This window comes from Gekko japonicus, unplaced genomic scaffold (assembly GCF_001447785.1).
Source record: "Gekko japonicus isolate JY-2015 unplaced genomic scaffold, Gekko_japonicus_V1.1 scaffold1400, whole genome shotgun sequence".
Classification (NCBI taxonomy): domain Eukaryota; kingdom Metazoa; phylum Chordata; class Lepidosauria; order Squamata; family Gekkonidae; genus Gekko; species Gekko japonicus.
Genome location: NW_015166462.1, coordinates 131,257 through 150,767, shown reverse-complemented (window position 1 = coordinate 150,767; position 19,511 = coordinate 131,257). Strand labels below are relative to the sequence as shown.

At 51.4% G+C, this 19,511-nt stretch overlaps 1 protein-coding gene across 1 annotated transcript in view; it reads right to left on the bottom strand.

Annotated features, from left to right (window-relative positions):
- Nucleotides 1–8,484: 8,484 nt before the first annotated feature.
- Nucleotides 8,485–19,511, bottom strand: part of SPHK2 (sphingosine kinase 2) — a 24,159-nt gene continuing 13,132 nt past the window's right edge. The window contains exons 3-7 of the mRNA XM_015412062.1: nucleotides 16,525–16,674; nucleotides 14,570–14,664; nucleotides 13,586–13,701; nucleotides 9,908–10,580; nucleotides 8,485–9,875 (exon numbers count right to left, since the gene is read on the bottom strand). Coding sequence (XP_015267548.1) covers nucleotides 9,708–9,875; nucleotides 9,908–10,580; nucleotides 13,586–13,701; nucleotides 14,570–14,664; nucleotides 16,525–16,674 — 1,202 coding nt within the window. The 3' untranslated portion in view covers nucleotides 8,485–9,707. The remainder of the gene's footprint in view (nucleotides 9,876–9,907; nucleotides 10,581–13,585; nucleotides 13,702–14,569; nucleotides 14,665–16,524; nucleotides 16,675–19,511) is intronic.

The following is a 19,511-nucleotide window of genomic DNA, read 5'->3' as shown; positions in this document are numbered from 1 at the left end:
TTTGCGTTTGTTGAGCAGTGATGCTTGTTGTTACAACTGCAAGCTGCTTTTGCTGCGCTGTTATATTCGCTGTTACCACCGACATCTGCTCTTTAAAGACATTGAGCTGTTCCAGTAGAGGGCGCATGACCTCAGCCATCGCCTTGGTCGTCTCACTGGTCGTTTCCGGTCTCGGGGACTCTGGTTTCGTTTTTAAAAGTATTCTTTGTCTCTGTCCCTCTTCCCTGCCATCTTTTCCCTGTTTGTTTACTTTCACGAAACTTTTTAAAGTCTCTGAATATGCGCTTAACTGTATAGTTCGATTGGGTGAGTACTTCTGGGCAATCACACGTTTATTCTTCCGCTCCCCCCTCCCTTTCGCTCAGTGATTTACGCATGGGAGGCGTCCCGCCCCCGCTCGCTTCTGCCGTTCTGCCGTGTCAGGTAGGGAGCGTCTTTTCTTTTTAAAATCTTATCTCAGTTGACTCACGTTCATAGTTGGTCTTCTGACCCCGCTACATTAATCATTTCTGACGCCCGATCTCCTACGCTTGACCCGGTTAGCTTCATGTGTACCGTTCGGTCTCTCGGCTGGACTAATCACTGGAGCAAGGGGGAGCCTCGATTCTCTGGCATTCAGCCATCGAAGAGGCTACCCCCTCAAAGCTCCTTGGCCAGGGACACTTCGCCGGGCCGCTGGGGGGATTAACGAGCCTGCTCACCCCCTCCCTCCGCTGGAGCACGGAGACACCCCTGGGAAGTCCGGGAGGTGAGTCCGTGAGCGTGCCGCCATCAACCGGAAGACCATCAGGCTATTAATGAGAGCCAGCTACACGGCTCAGTGGAGGAAATGGCTTCGGTTAGCTGAGAAGGGGCTGGAGAGGGTTCCCTCTTCACTTGGCACAAGGCTCCCTGACGGAAGATGGGAAGGGGGAGAAGAGCTGGCTAGTGCGTTTACTGAATCGTTTTAGGGTGTGTGTGTGTGTGTTTTAAATAAAACACAACCTCTTAGACAACACACAGGAGCTGATGGCAGACAAAACAGTTGAAACAATACAACACTTAGCAGTGACAGACCTGTCCCAAATGGGATTTGCCTGCATCTCTCCACTCATACAGGACAAAGTTGCCCTTGAAGCCCTTCCAGGTTGGAGAGGGGAAATGGGGCACCGGCAGAAGTGGGCAGGCCCAATGCTTTGATGAGCCAGAGGGGTGTGAAAAGAGGCAGAATTTCAGGGTTGAGGAAGCTCGTAGGAAAGTCTGGGCTAGGTTCTGGGCTAGACACAGGAGCCAGGAGGCTGTGCAGGGTGCCAAAGCCCCCCCCCCTCCCATACACACACAATCACAATGCCTGTGTATTTTCCTAGCTGCATAACAAAGGCAAGAGAGATCATCTTAGAGTAACGTCTGTTGGTAAAACAGTAGGCAAGTTTTTGAATTACACAGAGCTCTAGGACCGCAACTATTTTTCGCTTCCACGAGTAGAGATTTTAATTGTACTTGTGCTTAGATTTTTAGTTAAGGTTTTTTAAAAAAAGGAAGAGATGCAATTTATAGATAGCCTAAGGTTTCTGCTTTAAAAGTCCATGGATGGTAACTTATGCCGCCCTGCCCCATGCCACATAAACTATCATTCCGAAAATATTTTGGGCTCAAAGATCAACACAAGCCCTATAGTTGCTACCCCTCCTTTCCCAGATAGTGATCCATCTGTCTGTTCCATAGCTGCTGCAACAATTTCTATCCATCCAAGCACTGCCAACTGACAGCACAATAGTGGTTTGGACAGTTGGTGGAGGTGGGTGTGCAAAAAAAATAATAATCCAGTTTTTCCCCTAAAAAAAACAAAGAGAGAAGGTTGAGGGGCAAAAAGTCAACGATGGGTGCAAAAATAGTTGTCCTAATTAAGAAGCCAACGTTGGCGCCCTCTGTCTATAACTGGGCAGTGTCATCTGTCCATTTAAACCCAGTATGAACACATTGTAACAATGGTGGCTTCCCCAAAACAGACCAAATGGGGGGAAAGTTGTTGTTTTGAGCTGGTGCAGAATTCTTTGGTGAGGCCCCCAAGCCTTTCGTGGAACTGCAGTGGCTCCAGCTAGCCTGATGGGAGCAAGGAGCTCATGAGAAATAGCACCTTGCGATTTTATGGTTTTATCTGTTTAGTACTGTTTTATATATTTTATATGGTTTTATTGGCAACTGGTGCCACTACTGTAAGCCACCCTGAGCCTGCTCGCGGGGAGGGTGGGGTATAAATTGAATTAATAAATAATAAATAAATGGATAAATTTTGGCTTTATCAGCCACGGATGGCTTCAAATACTTGCAAACCCTTTTGCCAGCACCAGGTGGCGCATGTCTTTTAAAAAACTTGCTTATTTCATCAAACCGAAATCAGGAATTCTCAGCAAGCCAAAATGGGCAGTAGATCTTCAATTCACACAGCCTTGCCTCTGGGTCTCCTTTACTTTGGCCAAACCTTTTCTTACCCACCCCACAACAACAAGAAAGATGAAAAGGCTAAGAGAGAAACCAGAGGCACTTCCCCACCATGGAATGCATATGCATTTTTTAAAAAATGTTTTATAAGCAGGGGTCATTTCGTAGAAAAATAGGTGCAGGAGCTCATTAGCATAACTTATTTGCATGTGCCACACCCCCTGACATCACCGGAAGTGTGTCAGAAGGCAACATCCACCGCTCAGGCGCCACTGGACTGTTTTGGATTGTTAGCGTTTGGGGGGACGGGACATGCAGATCTGTTCTCGCAGAGGAGGGAGAGCTTGTACCTGAATAAAACTTGGTCTTAAAGGTGCTACTGGACTGTTTTGGACTGGGTGGCCGGGGGGGAGGGCTCTGCAGCTTACCTGGCTGCTTCTTGCTCTGACTGAGGGCTGCTGGGAGCAGGGGGTGGGGCTTGTAGCATGTGCCCACCCCCTGGGCTCTTTACTGCCGGAGCTCCGCTCCTGTGCGCTCCTGCAGGAAATGACCCCTGTTTATAAGCAGCCATTCTACATGCTCCAGCAATAAGTAAGGGCAATTAGTGGCTTCGTTGCTTTGTATGCATTATTATACATGCTTATTATTCAAGAGGGGGCATCAATATTCCTTTGACAGTATTGATAATCGTATCTGACCATCTCCAAAGCAGCGAAGGCAAAATTTTCAGTTTGCCCCACCTATTCCAGAAATTGTGATTCAGTGATGAAGCCAGGGTCTCTACTTCCTGCTCCCGCCTTCCACCAATGCAAACAGAGAATGCTTGGGGTGGGATCAGGGGGGGAACATAACTGAACCCAGCACCCAAAATGCAAGTGTTCCACTTCTACGGCAGATGCTCACCAGCTAGCAGGAATCCAGTCAGGGCCTTGGTCTTGCGAGGTCAGTATTGTCTATTGTGGCTCTCTGGGATTTCGGGTTAGAGGTCTTTTTCACATCACGTATTCCTTTTAACTGGATCTGCTGGGGATTGAACCTGGGACCTTCTGCGGGCAAAGCCATGACCCCTTCCCAAATAAAGACCTGCAATCAACACGTGCAGTCCCTATTGGGAAAGGGGGAGAACAGCCAAATGCTATTCCCCCCAGGAGCCTGGATCAAAGCGCCCCCTACCCCGTCTTCAGCTAGAGTTAGTTGCATCTTCAAGGCAGTTCTGAAACGAAGACTCTTCTTTATGGCAGCCCCCGTTTAAGTAGCAGTAATCAAAGTTAAGCTGTACAATGGGGTTGGGTCAGCACTAGGGTTGCCAACTCTGGGTTGGAAAATACCTGGAGACTTTGGGGATGGATCCGGAAGAGGGTGGGGTTTGGGGAGGAGAGGGGCCTCAGCATGGTACAATGCCATAGAGTCCACCTTCTAAAGCAGCCATTTTCTCCAGGGGAGCTGATCTCTGTCAGCTGGAGATCAGTTGTAAAAGCGGGAGATCTCCAGGCCCCACCTGGAGGCTGGCAACCCTAGTCAGCACAGCCATTTGGCCCGGGGCCTCACATTCTTGGGAGGGCCTCAAATTTACACTTTTGATGTTAAATCGCGTTAAATAAAAAAACTGGGAACATTTATTACAAAGTCTTACAACATTCTTTTTCTCATTGCATTCAATGTAAACATTTAAAATATCACGCTACTAATTTTATGTCATTTTTTCCGCACTTTGTTTTTCAATTTACGGGGGGGTGTCCCCCCCTCAAAAATGGAAGTGGCGCAAAAAATGCCGATCGCTTTTTTAAAAAAAAGTGCAACTAGCGGCAAACATCATGCAGCCCCTGACACTCGCCACAAAGTAAATCTAAAAGAGGGAGCGGAGAAAAAAGAGCAAACTATAGCAGGGTTGTCCCGTGTCACCTTCCAGTCTAGCAACCTGTATTTCAGCCCGGGCTGTCACAGGTCAGGGCTCATTTCCTCTCGCATCCGATGGCGTGAGCGCTGAGTCACAGAGGCTTTGGCCAAAGGGCCACCCCACGGACGTTACCTGGATGGTGCCTGTTCACTTTCACTCCTACAGACTAACATGAAGCTTCACCACAGACTGTAGGCAGTGAGAACACCAAGCAGGTGTTCCTAGCGAGTGACACCCCACCCCCGAGCTGAATGGGACCCGCCAGCCATTTTTAGTATTTATTATTATCAGAACAGCCCACGCTCTGGTTTCTGCCTGCCAGAACAGAGAGCAAAATCAGGTTTATCAAGTACCCGGGGGGCTTCCCTGCCTTGGCTGAGGGGCTCGCCTCTTCTGACAAATGGATTTGCTAACAGCTTGAGTCCAGGGAACAAACAGGCCATAAGCAGTTTGCTCAGTCAAATGCTCGCACACACAAATAGCATCTCGGCGTCACACCTACCGCTTTAAACAGCAGTATTTTCCGCCTCACGTTAAAGGCGACGGATCCCAGAGACCTGCTGTGTGTATTCCCATAATTCCTTCCAAGCCCCTCTGGACAGTACTGACTGCCATAGAGAATTCTTTCCCAGACAGGAAAGCAATCCTCCATTCTGTAGCGGACAGAGGCACTGTGGGAAGGGCTAGAAAGGGCACCGCAATCGTGTCGTTCATGTTATAACGGCACTTATCAAACACTATCCTGGCCTTTGAGGTTTATCCTGACACGGCCGCCTCACAGAACTGCTCTCCTTTGCGCAGCAGTGCATAAATCCTAGTCATGCCGGCCACATGACCACGAAAACGTCTTCGGACAGCGCTGGCTCTTCGGCTTGGAAACGGAGATGAGCACCGCAACCCTAGAGTCGGACTCGACTGGCTTTCGAGCAAGGGAACCTTTACCTTTTACAAAAATTCTGCTCTGCATGGGAGAGAGGAATAAAGTAAACCCACTTTCTTCCTTCCCTTATAATCCCTTGCAAAGTGAAGAAGGGGACATTAATTTGTGAACAAAATGTAATGCTTTGACATAGAAGTGATATTGAAATACATTTTCATTTTAATATAACCAGACAGATTAATCAGTCATTGCAGAGGCAAAGATACAATTTCCGTCTTTCTTCTGTGCACATCGATTATTCATCTCTGCAGCTGCTACGTTCACAGTGGCGGGGGGGGGGAAGGCAGAACAGCAGTTAAAAGCCTCAAGGATTGGTTAAAGGTTCTGACAGGAATCCCTCGCTCCTTGTGAGGGTAGGAAGGAGCAAACCACCGCTCATGGGTCAAATCATGACACTGCCCCACAGACATGACTCCAGCGGCCTCACCGGACTCACCTCACCAGACTCTTCGAACCATTCTCCAGGATACATTAGGCCGCACCCCCATGTTACCAGAAGTGTGGTCATCCAGCCACACCCACCTTTCCCTTCTTATTCTGTTTACCTTGTTTGTTGGCAAAACCCAGGGCCTTTTTTTGTAGCAGGAACTCCTTTGCATGTTAGGCCACACATCCCGAATGTAGCCAATCCTAATAAGTTCCTGCTGTTGGGTGTGGCCTATTATGCTAATGAGTTCCTGCTGGGCGTGGCCAACTTGGGAGCCAGCCGGAACTCCGTTCCTGCCCAAAAATAGCCCTGTCACTGGCTATTCCTATACACCAGAGACATTAAAATATACAGCCAGGAGGCCGGTCAGGCCTCTCAGCCGGCCCGCAAGGAGCTGGGGGGAAACCAGTCCGAATGTGGACCAGGAAGGCCTATATATGAGGGTCTTATACCTCTGCCGGAGTCCCTCCCTTCCCCTAATGAAGGCTTTCCTCAGGGTCTTCCCCCCAGATCTCCAGGGACTGCACAGCCTGGAGCTAGCAACCAAAGAAAGGGGAGGAGGGCTGGTTTGACCCCCAAGTTCTGCAGATCCAGTCCCCTTGGGGCCTGCCTGCTGCCCCTGGCCGAGGCACCAGGCCGGGATGCCCCGCCCGCTACCGCAGGGTCCCTCTCCTCCTCCTCCGAGCAGAGTATGTTGGGCTCCCACCAGCGCTGCTGGAAAGACAGCTGGCTGTTCATGGGCAGTAGGCAGACTCTCTTTGGCCTCACCTTCCCAAGCCCAACGGAGGGGCTTCCCACTTGCAGGCAGCCCAGGGAAGGCACCTGTGAGCAGAGGCGCCAATGGAAAGCCGCTGGCCAGCTTTCCAAATGTACCTGCTTATGTGTGTGGACAGAGCGACTGGCCGGGTGCACTGTGAGCCGAGGAGAGAGAAAAGCCCAGCACTTATGTAAGGGGCTCAACGTGTGCAGAATGCCAAGGGTCGGGGGCGGAGGAGGCCCACCGAGTTGGGTGAGCTGGAGCCTGCTAACCCACTGGCCCAAATGTTCGTGGCTCCTCTCTTGCCTCCGTCCCTTGCCAGTGCAGGGAGGATTTAAGTAAAAGGTGAGGCCAAAACATGCGCACCCGAGCCCTGCCTTATGTAGCAGTCTGAATGGAGGGGGGCGGGACGGAGGGTGAGGCGAAGGTCAGAGGTGTGTTCAGAAAAGTGTGCTGCGTTTGCACACGGCAGAGGCAGACACTAGATGTGCATCTGTGTGCTTGCCCATGGGGAGTAATATTCTGGGTGGCTGGATAATGCCCTGGAGCTGGCAGGAAATGAAAGTCTGCACAAGATAATTACAGTGGAGCTGGCATCTTTGGAAAGTGGCGGCACTGGGAGGTTGTTTGTCACACTTCCCCTCGCGGTTCAAGCTTGTCACTGAATTTGAGCCTTCGTGCTCCATCTCGTCCAAAGCCTCTGAAATGTGATAGTCTTTAAAGAGCCACGAGAGCCCCTGGTCGCTGCACCGATTGTCAGGCGACAGTTCTCTGTGCTGCGCAAAGCTTCTTGTGCATATCAAGTCAAGGGTGGTTTAGGTGGGTGCTGAGGAGGGGTGTGGGTCATGGTCAGTGGTAAAATACCTCCAGGACCTGGCATTACGTTTTACGGCACACATGGCCTGGCCCGACAAAGGGACATTCATGTCAGATCTGGCCCTCATAACAAATGAGTCCAAGGCCTCCAAAACAGTCATCGTAATAGCTTAAGCAGGGAGCCTCCAACTTTTGAAGTAGTCTCTCTTGTCACCAGGACACGGTAATTAGAATCAACTGCTGGCTAGTCAGCCCTGGGAAACTGTGGCCTGGCCTCTGGTCTGAGCCAGAAGACCGATGCTTAACTCTTTAGCTTGGAGAAACGACGACTGAGGGGTGACATGATTGAGGTTTATAAGATTATGCATGGGAAAGAGCAGGTAGAGAAAGAGGTACTTTTCTCCCTTTCTCACAATACAAAAACTCGTGGGCACTCCATGAAATTGCTGAGCGGTCGGGTTAGAACGGATAAAAGGAAGTACTTCTTCGCCCAAAGAGTGATTAACACTTGGAATTCACTGCCACAGGAAGTGGTGGCGGCTACAAGCATGGACTGCTTCAAAAGGGAATTAGATAAGCATATGGAGCAGAGGTCCATCAGTGGCTATTAGCCACAAGGTGTAGATAGGGGCTCTGGGGCAAGTGATGCTCTGTCTTCTTGGTGCTTGGGGGGGGGCAACAGTGGGAGGGCTTCTAATGTCCTGGCCCCACTGGTGGACCTCCTGATGGCACTGGTATTTCTGGCCACTGTGGGATACAGAGTGTTGGACTGGATGGGCCTTTGGCCTGATCCAACATTGGCATCTCTTATGTTCTTATGTTCTAACTCCTATTAAACAAACCAAACGCAGGGTACCACCCCGAGTGCTTCACCAAAACTGATGGAAGGTGGCGAATAAAGAGGAGGATGGCTCGGCCCTGCGCTCTGATGAGAATCGGCCAGCCTCCCTAAGCTGTCGACGAGTGGCGTGCGGGGCCCTACACCCTTTCACAATGGAGGTGGGGCAGTTTTGCCTAATTATTCTCCTGGTTTAGCAAGACACGTACGTGAGCACCGAGCAGCATTTCATAGTCACACACATCTATTAACAATATTAGATCACTTTAATTGCTTGTTAATCCCCACACGGTGGGGGGGAAATCATCAGCCTATTAAAATCAAACCCTTCATACCCCATTGCACAAGAGAAGTCTAGTTCCATTCATCCAGTGTATTCCCGGGGGGGGGGAGATAATTGTCCAGGAATGGATGTAGTCGACTTCACCCCCTTCTGCAGCACCCTCAGGCGGCCCCCGTCTTTTCCCCAGATACCCTCGCGCTCCCCCCCCCTTCAGAAGGAACGGCCATTGAAGCAATGCGACTCCAGAAAGGAGGTGGATCTCCTTGGTCTGGGATCTAGTGTTAATAGCTTAAAAGGGAGACAAACGAGTAGTTTCCGAGGATAGGACGGGGGGGGGGCGCTATCTCATACGCCCAGTTCCAGTCTTGATCCCTTCATGGGGAGGGGGCATCGTGGCAAATAGCAGGTTAACCTAGACGGCATGTCACTTTGCCTTCTGCTCCTGCCCTTGTCGAGCATGAACAACTGCAGGCTTTTGAGGGCGGCCTTCCGGCCAAGGCTAGGGGTCCCATTCTGCACAAGAGGGGCGTGCAGTAGGGTAGGCGGTGACCCTCCAAGCATAGGGAGCAGAAGAGGAAGCCAGTAGAAGCGCAGGACGGATTATGGATCCCACAGGCTGGAGTTCACATGCCGTTCCTGGCCCGGAGGTTCCCTGTTCTTAGGGTGACAGAAACGGTTATTGAAGTGTTTTAAGCCTGCTGCCCCCCTACTGGTGAGAGGGGGTAGTGCAAGGGTACGAAAGCGCTACAATAGGTTGGAAAAGTCGGAATGATGTACTGGCAGAAGGAATGTGCAGAGAAGCAGCACAGGAGCTCGGGTGAGCCATGACTTGTGGGGGAAAGGGGAGGGGGAGGATATCACATCTTCAACACACTCCTGTAGCCAAGCTCCCCTTTGAGGGGAGATGCAGCCCAGACTTGCCAAACTACTCCTGTGAGACATAGGTGAGGTCATCCCATGCAGTATAAGCAGAGGCTCTTGTTTGCTTGCCATAAACATACTATGCAAGATGGGCCAGTAGGTCACAGCAGCAGAGGACTGTAGAGGAGCAAAAAAGGGGGTGGGGGAGCAGGTGGGTCAAGACCTGTCAGCATAGGCTCAGTAAGGGGGGTTTATGGCATGCTTGCTCAAAGGCCTAGAAAGGCAGAGTGGCCATAAGTAGTTCACCCCCTGGTGCCTCAAGGGGGTATTGCACGTTAGGAGGCTCTTCTCTCCAACCCCACCTTTCCGTCACCCACCCTCCCTCCCTCCCTCTTGCAGCCATGTGGTAGAAGGAAAGAAAACAGATCTGTTATGTGCCCATGAAACTGAGGTGGCAGGAGCCTGCGTCAAAAGGTTGTAATCTTAGTCTTGTGGATGCCGGTGATTAGGTTGGCCACACTGTGGTGGACTTCTCCTTGGATGGGGCCGTACTCCACCCTCTCGCCATCGACGGTAAGGATGCCCTTGCGGGTGAGGGGTTCCAGGCGGAAGGCGCGGACAGGTACACGGATGAGGTAGGGGCATTCCTCTGGTAGATGGCCAAGACCATCACAAAATCGTCTTCCACTGTCACCCATGACTTGGGCACCGGCTGGTCAAGGGGGGCCAGGAACTGGTCTGGGGGCCCGTGCACACACCGGGCAGAAGACCTATTTGGTGCCACCATCATTGGAGTCGCCAGTCTTGGTCCCTTGCCATCGGCCACCAGCTCCTCATGCAAGGCCTCAAAATTGAAGCTGGAAGGCTGGAAGCCGGAAGAAGGCGGGGAGCTGGGCGACGGGGTAGGGTCCTCAGGGGGCTCTGCCCCCCGGATGGAGAAGGCGTGGCGCTTCTCACAGAGCCCCATGTCGGAGACAGTGCGGTGCAGGGGCATCCGCTGGAAGGGGAGGCTCCCATTGGCTGACATGGTGATGCTACGCAAGATGGGCCGGTGAGCCGCAGTGTCTGGAGCGGGCAGGTAGGACAGCCTGCCCCGGTACGTGTTGAGGGATGCCAGGCGGACCACTGTCCCCACGGTGAACCGGGCCGCACCCATGTGCCGGTACTTCTCGCTCTCGATGTCCACGTCAGAGATGAAGCCCCAGGCCACGGACAAGAAGGAGAAGGAACGGGAACCCGACAAGGTGGAGATGGACACGAGGTCCATGGGGGTGACGGCCCCGTGGCAGAGCATCAGAGTGCAGTTGGTCAGCAGCTCCTGGCCCAAGACTTGCTCGAACCTGGGTTAAGAAAGGCATCAGAATTGTAGGCACTCCCATCCAGCAGACAGTGAGGGGTGTGCGCAAGAGACTATATCAAGGCACTGTGGTGCGCAGTACAAGAAATAGGAGACTCTTGTCTGCAAAGAAGGTAAGCACATCGTGGCAGATACACACCCACAATATACACGCCCCTACTTATGAATGGAGCTGCGGTGGCTCAAGTGGTTAAGACGCTGAACTGCGGGCTGTGGAAGGTCGGTAGTTCAGCAGTTCGAGACCCGAGTGTGCCGCATGACGGAGGGAGCTCCCATCTCTGGTTCCAGCTCCTGCCAACCTAGCAGTTCGAAAGCAAGAAATCGCAAGTAGATAAATAGGTACCACTTCATTGGGAAGGTAACAGCGTTCCATGCGCCTTGGTGTTTAGTCATGCCGGCCACATGACCACCAAAACGTCTTCGGACAGCGCTGGCTCTTTGGCTTTGAAACGGAGATGAGCACCTAGAGTCGGACTCGACTGGCTTTCGAGCAAGGGAACCTTTACCTTTTACCTTACTTATGAATAGCAAAGGGAACTGGAACCTTTAATTGCTGCCTGAGGTAATCACCCAAGACAACTGAAGATCAAAAAGCTGACTGTAAAATGAGGAAATTATGTCTGCTAGCATTTTATTATGTTACTGGTTTTAGCACTGTTATTTATATTAATTGATCTTGATGATTTTACACTGTATTGTAGGAATTTTATTCTGCTTGTGTAAGCTGCCCTGAGCTGGCCTCGGCCGGGAGTAAAAATTTAATAAATAAAGAAATAAACTTTGGCTCCTGGAAGAAGGTGACAAATGAACAGAGCACTGATATTGGCTAACTTGCCCACCTGAAAGCTAGGGTTCTCATTTGCTTTCAGCCAATTGTAGCCTGTCCACCAATGCTCAGCTGATTGCCGGGCAGAAACTGTGGCCAAGGGGGCGGGCCCATAATCGTCTTGGGGAGAAAAAGTAAAAAAGAAAAATAAGGCCTCTAGCGCTTACAGGAAGTTCTGACCATAGAGCTCATGGCGATTCCTAGACCCACCCAGAAGTGACAAGGTAGTTCTAACAAATGCCAGAAACACTGTGGTAATGTTACCATAGAGTCTCTGGCAATTGCTAGAGCTACCTTTGTCACTTCGCTCTAGGAATCACCAGGAACTTAATGGTCAGAAATTCCAGTAAGTAGCCAAGGCCTTATTTTTCTTTTTCATTTTTATTCTGAGGCACTGGCTGGCAGCCCTACCCACAGCACAGCATGGGATAACAACTGCTTATTTAATGTCCTCCAACTATCTGTAGGAGAACTGCTAGCATGAGAAACAGTGATGATGCAACCAGCTTTGAAGGACACCGTCCAACTTGGAAGCCCCACCCAGTCATTCCAAAGGTAAGAGATCTAGTTGTTATTACCCAGTGGTGAGGAAATATATACCGTCTGTGTGCTCACATGCACATCTATCCTAAATCTTCATGTATTCGTAGGGTTGCAACATTCAGATGGGACCTGGAGATCTTCCAGAATTAAAACTGATTTCCAGACTAGAGATGAGTCGCCCTGTGGTAAATGGCTTCTTTGGAAGGTAGACTTTAGCATTATACCCTGATGAGGCCCCTCCCCTCCCCAAACCCCACCATCCCAAAGCTCCACCCCTAAATCTATGGGAACTTCCCAATCCGGAAATGGCAACCCACCATATCAAGGCTTTCTGTTGCTATAGGCTCATATGGTATGCCTGCTCAAAGGCCTAGAGAGGCAGAAGATGGGGGGGGTAGCAGTTCGCCCTCTGGTGGCCAGAAACATATTGCAAGTTACCCTTCTGTAGCCCAACAGAGGGTAAACCACTCGGAACCACCCTCTGGCCTAGCACTGACAAACAGGTCCTGAGTGGGGTGCTGTATAGAAATATTGATTTCTAAAAATCCATGCCTTCTCCTGTGATGTCTTTCTGATAACATGCTGTGTCTTGTTTCCTGTTGAAGCCAAATGGCCAGAGAAACTTTATAACCATGCCATATAACCACACATTCTTTCACACCTCCGAGGGAAGAGGCAGACCTGATGGCATCTGGCTCTGCCTTCCATGCAAGAAGTCACGTAGCCAATGGAGGGGCTGGAGTTTGGGGTCATGTGACTGCAGGCGTGGTCTCCAAACTTATAGCCTATCCCCACACATAGCCATAACAACCAAATCTTGGGCACTCCCATTCTCACTCGCAATTGGCTCCTGGCCAGGGCTAACTTGTGACTGGAATTGGCCTATAACTAGTCACTCCCTATGGGAGAGATTCTCTCTGTGTTCTGCTCCTGTTCTCTCTACTTGTTTTATTCTACCTGGAAAATGCTGTCTCTCTGGGAGACAAAGAACTGTTTTGTGAGCTGAGCACATGGTTGGCAAAGATGGGATTTCTCCTACTCAAAATCCCTTGGTGCTATTCTGGACTGTTTGGATTTTCCTGAACTTGGTAAATATGCATCTTGTACTGTGCAGTTAAGGCAAACAGCCCTAGCCTTTCTTGTTTTGAAATCTTTCATGGTTTAATTGCATTGCTCTGTACTGAATAAAAAATTGTTCTTGTTTATAAATGGTCTTTGATGTTGTCTGGGATTCCAAGTCTATTTCCTGTGCCTAACTGACCACAAGCTACCATTGAGCATTAAGTGTGCATCTCTGGGAATGAGGTGCTAATGTGTTAAGCCCTAGATGCCAGCCGAGATTTTGAACCTCTAATCTCAGGTTGGGAGGGGGATTATTGTAGAGGTTCTGGTGGCATATTGTTCTGAATCCAGAGAGGGTAGCCTACCTCTGTGGGTTGTTGTTTAGTGTACTGGAAAGTGCAGGATTCCCTTCTAATCCCTGGACAGGTTTGGGTGGGCTATCCTGTACAGGTGCTAGCAAGGCTAAGCTAAAATTAATCTCCGGCTAACACACTGCACACCCTCCTGCCCTTCCTAGGCAGAGAGGCACAAAGCATTGAATCCAGCCTTCCACTTACCCAGCACAATCGTTAATGGCTCCAGCCAGTGCATTTCCAGACCCACAGGGGAGAATCCCAACTGGCATTTTAATCGCTTCCTCCCAGTCTGGCCGTTCCAGCAAGCCATTAATAACCTGGAGGGAAGGAAGGAAGGAAGGAAGGAAGAGGGACAAGCCTTCAGAACCTCATTTTAAACCAGGGGTCCCCAACCTTTCTGAGCCTGCGGGCACCTTTGGACGTCTGACACCGCCCAGTGGGCGCAGCCACAAAATGTCCCTTGCCCTGGGCGCAGCCAGCCACAAAATGGACACCGCAACGTACTTTCAGCCACACAGTGAAGATCCTTGTGCTGCGGTGGCAGCGGCTGCCAAAGTAATGCTTTGTAAAGATCTGCAAAGTCGATCAAACCTCCGATGGCCAATTAGAAGCAAAAGCCCCACCTTACCCTGCCCGCTTTCTGAAAACACTTGGCAAGCACCAGGAAAGGGGTTAGCGAGCGCCATGCTGCCCATCGGCACCAAGTTGGGGACCTCTGTTCTAGACTGTAGGGGGAGCCACAGCTAGAAGGCAGAGAGCACACCGGCCTTCTGTCTCTGTCCCCAGGAACAGCATCACAAAAGGCAGAGCGGTTCCTCGGAAAGGCAGCTTGGCTCCCAAAAGTGGACTCCCCCAGCAATGTGCAGCACCGGTTGTCACAAGCCCACGAAGCTACCAGATACTGAACCGGGTTCGTTCACGGCTCGTATAAGATGATCCATGAGGTCTAGATGCTTTCTTTTTTCTTTTTGTACAAACTTAACTCTCATAGGATCCCATGGAGACCGCCCTCTCTCACACACCTGCACCCCTCACAGCCAAGCAATTGCCAGGAAGCGCATGCTATTTGGCCCAGATATCAGGAAGATGGGAAGTAGGTCCTAGTGATAAGAGTGCCACTGGGGGGGGGAGAGATTCTCAGAGGCAGTGACCGCCATTTCTCAATTGGCATCTGGGGACCGATACCTCAAAAAGAAGCCCGTCTCCTGAAATGGCCACAATGCCGTCCCATTCTGCTAAGCTGATGCTCTGCACTAATTCCCTGGCGTGGTTCTGTCGCTCTGGAAGAGAGGAAAAAGAAGGAAGGGGAAAACATCAGTTGAGTATTATAGCTGCGGTTCCCATCTCCACTCCATGCACACACACACAAAACGGGGGACCAGCGAGGACCAATGTTCCCTCTAAGCTGTGGAGTCTTGTGAGCAAAAATCCTACTTTGTGAGCTACTGGCACTAAAGTTGTGAGCAGGTGATTTGGCTACTGCATAAATTAGTTTGTCCTGGAGCCATCCTTCCTGAGCTAAGAGAAAAATGTGTGAGCCGGAGGCTAAAAAACTGTGAGGTAGCTCACACTAACTCAGCTTAGAGGGAACACTGGCAAGGACCGGCGTGCAGGGAAATCTCATCTCTTCACTCCCCCTTTTCCTCTTCCCCCTGCCTACCTTTTGTCTCTCCTCTGCACCTTCAGTTTCCCCCCCACCGGCAGCCCCTCCCCTCTTCTTCTGTCTCATCCTCCCCCTTCTTCTGTCCCACCCTACCTAGCTTTTTCTCCCCCCCCCCATGTCTCTCTCCCCCCCCCCCCCCGGTTTTCTACCCCTCATCTTCAGGTTTGCTTTCCCCTTCCGTGCTCCTCCCCCCTCCGCGTTTACCTCCTCACCCTCCTATTGTTTACCATCTCTTCTCTGGAAGCCTCAGCTAATGTGGGCTGGGTGTTGCCTAGCACCTCCCATAATGGTTGCTAAGATCTCCCAATATAATATCACAAGATCTCAGCTTGCACTTCTGAATTTCAGCCTGAGGTTCCGCTTAATAAAGGAAGAAGAGCCTGGCTGATCCAGCTGAAGGGCCATCTTGTACAGCAACATGTTGGCCAACGGAGGGCACACAAGACGGAGCCTTTTCGGTGGCAGCCCCGTGACTATGGAACAGCCTCCTCCGGGGAGGTGCGCCAGGCCCCCCTCGCTTTCCGTCTTCAGGAGTCAAAGGGTTTATTCGAGGCATGAGCTCATACGCTGAATAAACCTTTGTTGGTCTTAAAGGTGCCACTGGACTCCACATTTGTTCTACGGCTTCAGACCAGCACGGCTGCCAACCTGGATTAGTCTTCAGGAGACAATTGAAGGTGGTTTTATTTAGGACTGCATGTGAATGACTTTGATTTCAGTCACTGGCTGGGCTCTTTTTGTAGAAAACGCCCAGCAGGAACTCATTAGCATAATAGGCCACACCCAACAACAGGAACTCATTAGCATATTGGGCCACACCCCCGACAGCACAGCTCATTAGCACATTAGGCCGCACCCCCATGTTACCAGAAGCGTGGTTATCCAGCCACACCCACCTTTTGCTTGTTATTCTGTTTACCTTGTTTGTTGTCAAAAATCAGGGCCTTTTTTTGTAGCAGGAACTCCTTTGCATGTTAGGCCACACACCCCTAATGTAACCAATCCTAATGAGTTTCTGCTCTTGGGTGTGGCCTACTATGCTAATGAGGTTCTTGCTGGGCGTGGCCAGCTTGGGAGTCAGACGGAACTCTGTTCCTGTGCGTTCCTGCCCAAAAATAGCCCTGGACTGGCAGGCTTAACTGAGATTTTTAAATTGTGGTCTTTAGTGTGCAGCTTTTAATAATATTCTTTTATTTACGGTATGAGCGACCTTGAGTTCTGCTGTTTGCATCGGTGTGCCTGGCACTCGGACGCATGCTGCATCTGGACATGGAGGTTTCGTTTAGTCATCGTGGCCAACAACCGTCGAGAGAGACTTACTGTCTCGGAATACGACTCAGTTCTTTCCCTGCCCAGATAAACAGCTCCTTGTGGGCAGAGAGGAGCATCCAGGCTCTCCGCCAGCACCCCCCCCAGGTGTTCTTCCCCCACCCACCCACCACCACCCACGGCCATGTCCTCCCGGCAGAAGCCTCACCTGTCTGGATCAAGTTGAAGCTGATGTCGGCCTCTGTGATCATGGGTAGGACGTGGGCCTGGCACCACTGCAGGGCGTTCCCCTTGCCTCCGAAAGGGTTGAGCAAAAGCAGCAGGCGGCGGGGGCGGGGCAGGAGGCTGGGAGCGATCTCTGCAGGGAGCAGAAAAGAGGCGCTTGGAGGCTGCTGCTGGCGGGGCAGAGAGGTGGCACCTGAGACCTCACACACCCCGTGCAAAAGCCAGCTGGCCCTCTGCACGCATCACGCCGCCTTGTACCCATCGGTCCACCTGTTCCAGTACGGGACACTCTGCTCAACGACAGCCCTCCGGAGCAGAGAAATGTCTTTCCTGGAAGCTGCACATTGGAGATGCTGGGAATCAGATCAGAGACTCTATGTACACGAAGCACCTGAGCCATGGCTCCCCTTCCGTCCTTGGAAATAAGCACGGCCTTTTACTCTAGCCTTTCAGCTGTCGGAGAGGAGCACTCTGCATACTACCTACACGCAAAACATTTTCTGTGGGCTCCCAAACACGGTTGCAGGAATGGTGGAGATACACAATGGGGTGAGTGGGGGGAGCAAGGGCATGCTTGAGAACGACATAACCTAATCACTGCCTGGGTTTGCGCGGGAAAGTTGACAGACCCCAGCCGTTTTGGGGGAGTGTCTAAAAAAACCCAGGACTGTAACCCAGTTAAGAATCCTTATGAAGGGCAATTTAGCATTCAGATTGAGCTTTCTAGTGTTCAGAGTGCTTTATACACACAGTGCCGTAATCCTTGCCTGCCTGCCCCTTGCGTCCCAGATTCCACGTGGTCACCGGGGGCGGGGTGGTGGTGTTTGAGGCGGAGATCAAACGGCCGGCTTAAGACCACCGACCCCATTCATAGGCTGATTCTGCATTGGCTTTTCCCTCTGTCGTTTTACCAAACCCACGTTGGGACAGAAAAGGTGCAGCTCGAGACCACATTCAGATACCCCAGGCCAACGCTGTGTTGACTGCAATGTCATCCCTGAATGGCCATAAATCTATGCAGAAGTTACCATAAAACCCGATGATCAAAGAAGGCGAAAGCGGCATGCAGTGTGGAGGATGCCATAAAACCCGATGATCAAAGAAGGCGAAAGCAGCATGCAGTGGGGAGGATGCCATAAAACCCAATGATCAAAGAAGGCGAAAGCGGCATGCAGCGTGGAAGATGCCATAAAACCCGATGATCAAAGAAGGCGAAAGCGGCATGCAATGCAGAGGGGAATTTCTGTTCCAAGGTGGGTTTGGTAAAACAACAGAGGGGAAAGCCAATGCAGAATCGCCCACAGTGGGAGTGGATTCGAACAGGGAGGTGTCCCTCCCTTAGTCGCTGCTAGGGTTGCCAAATCTTCTTCCCCCCGCGGTGGGGGAGTGTCGCCGCGGTCCGGGAGTCGTCCTGATGTGTGCGCGCGCGCCGGCAGCACGTCGCCGGAAGTGACGGGCGACGTGCTGACGTTGGGGGCGTGGCTGAGCTCGTAGGAGGGGAAAACCATATGGTTTTCCCCTCCTACGAGCTCAGCCACGCCCCCAACGTCGGCAACGTGGCTGCGTCACCTCTGGTGACGCAGCTTGGGGGGCGGGGTTCCCCCCGGGCCGGAATTCCCCTGCGGCGGAAATCGGGCCGCGGAAGCGGGGGTTCCCTGCCCCCCGGCCCGATTTGGCAACCCTAGTCGCTGCACTGCACCGACTGTCCATTGAAGACACTTCAGTAGAATAGGCTATGTGATCAAACCTACGACCCAAGCAAAATCCCCACTTGAAAGACGCACCCACACTTCCTTTTCCAGCTGGTGCGTGTAGCTGCCGCCCCAGATGAGGCATTCCTCCTTGTGTGAGTGTGGGAAAGGGGAATGCACGGCCACTTGCAGCTGGTGTAAATGAATTTTTTCCAAAATGCGCAGGTAATATGCTTCGGGATTGTGTTGCCTGGAAGTATGTTGCCGGGAAGGTTTCTGAGGGGCCGTTGGAGATTTAATTGGTTGCATAGACTTTTAAAAGTGTTACTCTGGGAGCAGCTGCCACCGCTGCACAAAGATCACACTGTGGGACTGAAGGCAAGCTGCGGGAGCCATTTTATGGCCGGTTCTGCCTTCTGCGGCAGCTATGTGGTGGCAGCCATTTTGTGTCTGCGCTCGCCACACTGTGTCAGGATTCCAAAGGCACCTGAGGGGTCAAAAAGGCCGGGGACCCAGCCGTGACCTGGATGACCCAGTCAAGCCCGATCTCATCAGATTTCGGAAGCTAAGCAGGGTCGACCCTGGCAAGTACTTGGAAGGGCGACCTCCAGGGCTCTTTTTGTAGAAAAACGCCCAGCAGGAACTCATTAGCATAATAGGCCACACCCAACAACAGGAACTCATTAGCATATTGGGCCACACCCCTGACGGCACAGCTCATTAGCACATTAGGCCGCACCCACATGTTACCAGAAGTGTGGTTATCCAGCCACACCCACCTTTTGCTTGTTATTCTGTTTACCTTGTTTGTCGTCAAAACCCAGGGCCTTTTTTTTGTAGCAGGAACTCCTTTGCATGTTAGGCCACACACCCCTAATGTAGCCAATCCTAATGAGTTTCTGCTCTTGGGTGTGGCCTACTATGCTAATAAGGTTCTTGCTGGGCGTGGCCAGCTTGGGAGCCAGCAGGAACTCCGTTCCTGTGCGTTCCTGCCCAAAAATAGCCCTGGACTGGCAGGCTTAACTGAGATTTTTAAATTGTGGTCTTTAGTGTGCAGCTTTTAATAATATTCTTTTATTTACGGTATGAGCGACCTTGAGTTCTGCTGTTTGCATCGGTGTGCCTGGCACTCGGAGGCATGCTGCATCTGGACATGGAGGTTTCGTTTAGTCATCGTGGCCAAAAACCGTCGAGAGAGACTTACTGTCTCGGAATACGACTCAGTTCTTTCCCTGCCCAGATAAAAAGCTCCTTGTGGGCAGAAAGGAGCATCCAGGCT